We start from the raw sequence: 7,764 nt of genomic DNA, 5'->3' as shown, positions 1-7,764 counted from the left end.
ATATCGACACATGGCACAATGTCAACAATGATGTTGAATAAAATGTACAAGTAACATGACTATTTGGCAAGATTGTGGGTTGAAAAGAGGTGATAGAAATCAGTGATTATGATAAAAGTAGTTAAATTATAATTGAACAGTTTCCATACACAATTCCGTCAGTTAACCAAAAATTTAATTTTGACTACATTTTTAATGTTTTAAAAGGAGTAAAGGAGTAATTTTTCATTTATCACATTAAATAATAATTAAATCAAAAAATAAGAAATAAAAAGTCACACACACCCCGTCTTCTTCCTCTCACCCCTCACCTACCCCAACTCAAACCAAAAATCCACCGGACCTCCTCCACCTCCACAACCACCTACTATCACCCATCATCATCCACCCCATAACTATGGCCACCCAACACCCTCTGCCACCGAACCAAAAAGGTCTGATTTGTTGAGAAAAAGGGTCTGACTTGTGCTAAAAATTTGAATATTTACCTTTGCATTTAAGGTGGTCTTTATTTGTTTTTATACATTTTTCCCTTCTCTTTTATTTGCTTTAATTTGCTTTTATTCTGTACCTATTTATGAATTTTTTTTCAGAGATTTCATTTACTGTGATTAGTTTTACTGGTTGGATAGTACTGAGGTCAGATATGTTGATTAATGAATTTTAATCATCACAATACGAAATTAATTTTCCTTTGAAGACTAAAACCATATAAATAAGGATTTTAGTGACCTTGAGATCATTGGATTATAAAATCTTCACACATAGAAAAGGGAGATGATAACCTTTTGAAGGAGCTTTTAATGGCCTAGCTAATTGCTTCCTCCCTTAGATCTTTTCCCTTGATCTCCACTAGGTGTATTTCATTTTCAAGAAAATGAAAAGTGGTTAACCCTAATTCACATATAAAATATGTCAATAAAGTACATATTTATAATGTCCTATTATGGTTTGAAAATTGCACAAAATTCCTTTGACTTTATTGTAGTAGACCAATTAAGTCACACACTTTTTATTGGAGCCAAGAGAGAGACCTAACTGGACTCACATAACCCAAACTTCAATAGATATTTTCGATTGGGTCAACTCTTGACTAATTGAGATACAACTATAAATCCCGACTTATTCTACCAAAAAATCGAGTTTGTACTCTCGAGTCGAGTGATACTTATAGAAGCAAATTATGATCCAATAACAATATCCTCTTATTATCGTTCCAAAAGTCAACCCCCATTTGATCGCCAATATGTTGAAACTGGCAAAATGATCGTTTTGCCCTTCAACATGTATTACCCTCTAAGTCCCATTTTCAAACGGCAGATTCGTTGTGATCAAATCACAATGTAAAGTCCAAGATCTCATCGTCGACCTGCTGAGCTCAGATTCAATTTGCCTAGGAAAATACCTTAGAGTGACGATCGTCTCATCTCTGTGATTAATGAATTCCACTATTATAAGTATATGATCTCTAATTGTTTCGGCACGATTCTCAAAGTATCGAGATCAATCTTCTATTTAAGATTTCATTCATTGGTACCTCAAAGAAGTTGAACTAGCAATCAAAGGTATATTACTCACTTAGGATTTAGGTGACCTGTTTGATAATCTAGTAGAGTCTCATTTCGAACGGTCACAAATGAGTCATTTATGCGGTCCCGTTCAATGTTCATCAAAACACATTATTGTTGCTATTTCAAGATCTAGACAAATCTTAATAAGAACAATACAATCTTATCAACATAAAGCATCCAAATTTATGAACCGATTGTGAACGACATAATTTTGATCACGTCACGAATTGTGTATTACTATACCTGATCCATCGAATATACAATTTGTGATATCTTATATGATCATTGAACCTTAGATAATTACTTCAAATTATAACACGTAAATAAACGAACGTCAATTCATAATGTGATTTTACAGAACATTACTTGAAGAATGGGCATCAAGCTAACAAAATACACATAGTATCAATTTCTTCACTCAAATTTAGGGTTTTCACATTGTTTGTGCTGAAATTGACTAGGGGACATTGAAACACTCTTTGCAGAGGGTGGTTCCATTGAGTACGTAGATTCTAATATCCAATTTCAAGCTTTCTTACAACATGCTTCTTGTAACTTTGTTCTTCCATGGTGGAGGTTGTTGGGTGGATGATGATGGGCTTTAAATGGTGGTTGTGGAGGTGGAGATAGAGACGGCGGTGGTCCGGTGGATTTTTTGTTTGAGTAGGGGACAGGTGAGGGGTGAAAGGAAGAAGACGAGGTGTGTGTATGCTTTTTTATTTCTTATTTCTTAATGTGATAAATGAAAAGTTACTCTTTTTCCCCTTTAAAATATTAAAAATGTAGTCAAAATTAAATTTTTGGTCAATTGACAGAATTGTGGATGGAAACTATTCAAAAAGGGCTTTCCTTGTAACGTTTGGAAATGTTGGAGATGACAGTTACTACAAATCAAAAGTTTGGGGAAAGTCTGCTAGTGTTTCAAAAGTTTGGAACTTCTGCTACAATTATCCTTATAAAATATTTGAATTTCTATCATTTATCATTTAATAGTCTTTATTTTCTCTTTTTACAAAATTGATAGTTAATCATACCATATGAATATTGTATGTGTAAATATAAGGATGTATTAATTTTATTAATACAATTGCGTATCAATGAAAATAATGATAACTTACTTTATTTTTAACAATATTGGAATTTAGTTTCTTAAAAAATGTGACACGATATGTTACTTTTTAACGAAAAATTGACATTTACATTAGATTGTGGCATGTTCATTTTATTGGGACAACAATTTCAATAACTTTTTATATTCGTTGGGGCTGGAGAAAGCTCCTCAATCGAATTGAATCGAATAGAATGATTTTTCTTAATTTAAATACCCCGAATGAGTATTTGAATCGAAAACCAATAGCTTCATTCGATTCTCGATTCTACACAGTATCAAAGAATCGAATCTCCTTATTTTTTCAATTTTTTATATTAAATAATTCAAATTATTTTTTTAAAATAAATTTGATAATTAATTTATTTAGCCAAAATCCAAAATATAATTTCCCTATTTTTTAATTTTTAGCCTAGTCCAACTTAATCAAATTGACTTAAGTTTTACACCCATATCTCTCATTTTACTGTAGTGTTGTTTGTGTGGCTTTGGATAAATCAAATTGAAAGCTCGAGCTCATTTGTGTCTCTTTTCATTATTATGAGCTCACGCTATTGGAATATGATTTTAAAAGACAAATCTACAAAAAAGCTTAACAAAGAAAGATGTAAAAGATGTCACATGATTGGACTACAATATTTTGTAAGAATTAATATCGAACATCTCATTAATTGAATTAACATAACGTTGTTGTAAATATTAAAAATTTTAATTATTGTACCGAACCCGATAACCAACCTCAGCCGAACTGAATGGATCCGAGCCCATTCGATTACATAAATAAATTTGGACCCGACAATTTCACTTATTAAATATCCGAAAATTCAGGAAGAATCAAACCAGATCATATGCAGCCCTAATATTCGTTATATGTTATCATTTGCTTATATAATAGGTGAAAATGTTAATTTTATCTATATTTGTAAGAAGAGTACGAACGAAATAGTATGGAGAATATGTTACTTTTAAGTACCACCACATTTATTTATATGCAAACCTATGAAGTATCACATCGTGTTACTTTTTTTATGTAAAGCAAAGTTTGAATTCATATTCATATTTTGAATTTTCACAGACACAAGCCTGCATTGATTCGTACAAAGAAAATTTCTTATTACTTCGATTTTGTTGAAGTTGGAGCTTGGAGGATTAGATTTTTTAGCTTCAGGTTTAGAACACTTCCTCTTATGTTGGAACGTAATATTTATACTTTTAATAAATTGAAAATAGAGTATTTATGTTTCAGTCCATATTTCTCATGATTTTTCAAAAGCACCTCAAAATTAAGGATNACTTTTAATAAATTGAAAATAGAGTATTTATGTTTCAGTCCATATTTCTCATGATTTTTCAAAAGCACCTCAAAATTAAGGATATTTATATAAGACCCATTGCTTGAATTGAACTTCATTGGGATTTTCAAGTCAGCATTAGGGGCCCAATGAATTATTTTTATGGGCTCAATAGTCTAATGTCCATTACATTAAACAAACTGGGGTACCAGGAACATATTCCCAATTCCACTTCCACTACAAAGGAAATCAAAGCTTTGAGGAACTAATTCCTCAGTTTTTCAGAAAAATCAAATTATATTGGAAAACAGTTTCCCAAGCTCGTAGGTAGCCGTTGCCTGCTGAGATAGCATCGGTTCGTCCCTTGCTCTATTTCAAGAAATAACTCCTAGCTTCAAATCATAACGTGCGTGTCCAAGAGAAGGAAACTGGACTTTTCACTTGATGTTGGGCATTGTTCCAAGAAATGGAACCAAATGCAGCATTCCTGTCAACGAACTGATTTAAGCCCTTCTTCGACACGAACGTAACTGTATATCGTTGCTTATCGCCCACGTTTCCAAAAACTAGCCTTGCTGGCTCCACAGTTGCGGTCACTGAAGCGGGAACTTGGACCGCCACTTGGTAGATAGATCCAGCGGCTCCAACATTTGTCAACTCCCGGGAGTACCGAACAACCCTAGATTTGCCAAAAAGGACCGAGAATGACGGATAGTTGAGCTGGCCCGGATCAGAGGATTTCCTACTACAAGTGATGTTCGGACGTTTAACTATGGTTTGGATATGCTCAGTTGCATAGCCCAAAGAGCAAAGGAAGCCAATGTACCCTTGCGGGGTGATCTCATACACTAGGCCGGGGGACAGGGCCTTCTGCGGGTCAACATGACCGGCTCCATGAGCCCACGCATTGGAATACGAATTGTCTGCAGCATCGCGTAGAGGAGAATTTGTGTTGTCGTGCGTGTAGGCCGTGGTCATTAGCGCAGACTTGATCATGCTCGAGCTCCAATCGGGATGTGCTGCTTTCAGCAGAGCTGCCAATCCGCTGATGTGTGGGCAAGACATGGATGTACCTGAAGAATATGACAAACAAACATAGCCTTAAAATTCACTATTTTCTGTTAGTAGTCTCTTCTTTCCAGCTCATTCTGCTCTATGATTACGATTCTTTTTTACTAGCAGGTCCAGCCCACTAATTTTATTTTTTTTTATTTCAATTCATCAACATAATAGACTTATTTCATGTTCAGATCAGATTTCGAACTTCCAATATAATCTTTCACAATCATTCCATGTCTCATAAAGCAGTTAAAAAGGGTTTCTTATCAGCAATCTTTCCATAAATAATCATCAATTTGATTCCTATTTCAATCATTAGACATCGACTTATAAATAAAAAATACATTTCTTATAATGATTCTTATCCATCAGAATTCGGTGCAGATATTCAACCACCGGATTGCAAAAAAATTATAATAATAATGAGAAGAATATGAAATCATGTGCTAGTTTCAATTTGCCAGCACAAACACTACTAACTCGACCCATTAATTAAGGGCTAAATCACATTCACATGATAGTCTATGATTAGAATACTGAATATAAGCCACATTTATTATGCTCCTAAGATAAAATTAAAATCTTATTCAATATATATTTTGGTCGATTTTTCATAATAAAAATTTCTTTAATAGAGAAAAATAAAAGGGTGACATACATACCAGACATGATGTTGAAGGAGGTCTTACGAGTGTCCTGCTCAAGCCCGGTCGGGCCAACGGACTCGGACCAAGCAGCCAAGATATTGACCCCCGGTCCAATTACATCCGGTTTCAATATCTGGGGAGTCACCGTGTTCGGCCCTCTAGAGCTGAAGGCAGCCACCACCGGCGATGGCTTCACATTCAACGTCGTCCCACCAAAGCTAATAATCGCCATGGGTTTCTTATCCGTTTTAACGTATTCCCTAATTATATCCCCCACCTTTCTCCCCACTTCCATCGCCGGTAACAAGTGACTGTCTGCCACCAGCTCCTCCCCGCTCGCGGCCGTGTTAGCTAGGATCATACCAACGCCACCGGCATCTCTCACTACCGTACCCTTTTCAACCCTTGCATTGATCCCTCTATCGCATACGACAACTTTCCCACGCACAATGGCCGGATCAAGGGACCCTTCTAAACACAAATTACTAGAATTATTGCTACCTTTACTGTAGAACATTTCCACCATTGTTTTTCCCATTCCTCTACCACTATACAATGATACACCAGTGAACTTCTGTCCGTTGCCTAATGTAGCATAAGCCGGGAAGTCCCGGTCGAGAGTACCGGCTCCAACAGTCATTAGCCATGGAGCCACATTTGCAAGTGTAGATTTAGCAGGACCACTATTTCCAGCAGAACAAGAAACAAGAATACCTTTCTCCATTGCGGCAAATGCTCCAATAGCAATGGTATCACGATAATAAGGCACAGATCCTCCCCCTAGAGAGAGAGACAACACGTCTACTCCATCAAGAATTGCTTGCTCCATTCCAGCCAATATGTCTGAACCAAAACAACCCGTTTTCCAACAGACTTTATAAGTGGCCACCCGAGCGTGGGGGGCCATTCCTCGGGCGTTTCCACTTGCATATCCCAGAAGGCTGGCATTTGCCACCTGAGATCCAGCTGCGGTACTTGCCGTGTGGGTTCCATGACCTTCCTCATCTCGAGGAGATTGCGCTTCTTTGCCCCCAGAAGCCATGTTGTATCCTCTGGAAAAGAATCGAGCACCTATCAGTTTCTTGTTGCAGTGGATTTTGGGATCAAAATCATCAGCCACATCGCACTTCCCTCTCCATCTGGACGGCACAGCAGGCATGTTGGTATCATCAAACGACTTGGATTCGGGCCAAACGCCGGTATCCAGTACACCAATTATGACATCCTGTGCAGCTTGATTCAGTTCCTGCAAGGTGTGGCCAGCCCACGTCCCACGTTCATCGTCCAGGCCTAAAAACTCTGGAGTCCGAGTGATATGTAGAGTGTAAACGGTATCCTCATAGACTCCAAGAACAGCATCAGATTCTCGAAGCGAATCGGCCTCTGCCTCGTCCAGCGCCACGGCGAAACCATGGTACGCTGTGTCATAGGTGTAGAGAACTGAATCCGAGGTAGCGGAAGTGAATGATTGGAGGCTGTCAGCATACCACTCACTGTTAGTGGAATAGGAACTGGGCTTTTGATGATGTTTCATTTGTACAATGTAAGTTTTCTTTGCAAAACATGACTGAAGAAAAAGGGCAGATACAATTACAAAGATCCAAATAGCCGAACTCGACTCCATTGAAGTGAAAATTTAAAGGATTGAGCAATTCGAGATCAAAAGGGGACAGTCTATGAGACTGTCAGAAAATATGGCAAAGAGGCTCGACTGCTACCGGGTTTATAAACAGGAGGACACTAATTAAACGGCCTGAATTTTCGGTTTTTCACACTAATGCCACTAAAATATTATCATTTTTTAGAAGAAATGTTACTGTTTATGGCCCCACTTAGCCCTTTTTTTAACTTTTATTTCACAACTTTCATTTATATTTCTTCTAATAATGAGCATGAGAAAGCAAATTAAAATTTCATTTTCCTCAAAATTCTTTCTTGCGTGAAGGACTTCGACGAATCATTAGCGATGAATCGAATGCTACGTGTTGTTATTTTAATTTGAGCAGACACTTCGAATGAATACATAACCATGTGTGAATTCAATAAATAATGATTTAAAAATTCATGCTAAAGTATCTCTAAAAGAC

At 36.8% G+C, this 7,764-nt stretch overlaps 1 protein-coding gene across 1 annotated transcript; it reads right to left on the bottom strand.

Moving 5' to 3' along the window:
* Positions 1 to 4,043: 4,043 nt before the first annotated feature.
* Positions 4,044 to 7,384, bottom strand: LOC111368621 (subtilisin-like protease SBT1.8). Its single transcript, XM_022989973.1, has 2 exons — positions 5,693 to 7,384; positions 4,044 to 5,044 (listed from the first exon to the last, which is right to left on the bottom strand). Exons 1-2 carry the CDS (start codon positions 7,299 to 7,301, stop codon positions 4,371 to 4,373), a joined length of 2,283 nt encoding a protein of 760 aa, XP_022845741.1. The 5' UTR covers positions 7,302 to 7,384; the 3' UTR covers positions 4,044 to 4,370.
* Between the last annotated feature and the right edge of the window lie 380 nt (positions 7,385 to 7,764).

This window comes from Olea europaea, chromosome 19 (genome assembly GCF_002742605.1).
Source record: "Olea europaea var. sylvestris chromosome 19, O_europaea_v1, whole genome shotgun sequence".
NCBI lineage: Eukaryota > Viridiplantae > Streptophyta > Magnoliopsida > Lamiales > Oleaceae > Olea > Olea europaea.
The sequence above is the reverse complement of the archived record's forward strand: the minus strand, read 5'-3'. Positions and strand labels throughout refer to the sequence as shown.

Bases quoted from the DNA above. Each gene is read 5' to 3' on its own strand.
- LOC111368621 (XM_022989973.1), bottom strand. From the start codon at position 7,301: ATGGAGTCGAGTTCGGCTATTTGGATCTTTGTAATTGTATCTGCCCTT. The intron at 5,045-5,692 runs GTATGTATGTCA...CATATTCTTCAG, and splicing joins CTCCTTCAACATCATGTCTG to GTACATCCATGTCTTGCCCA.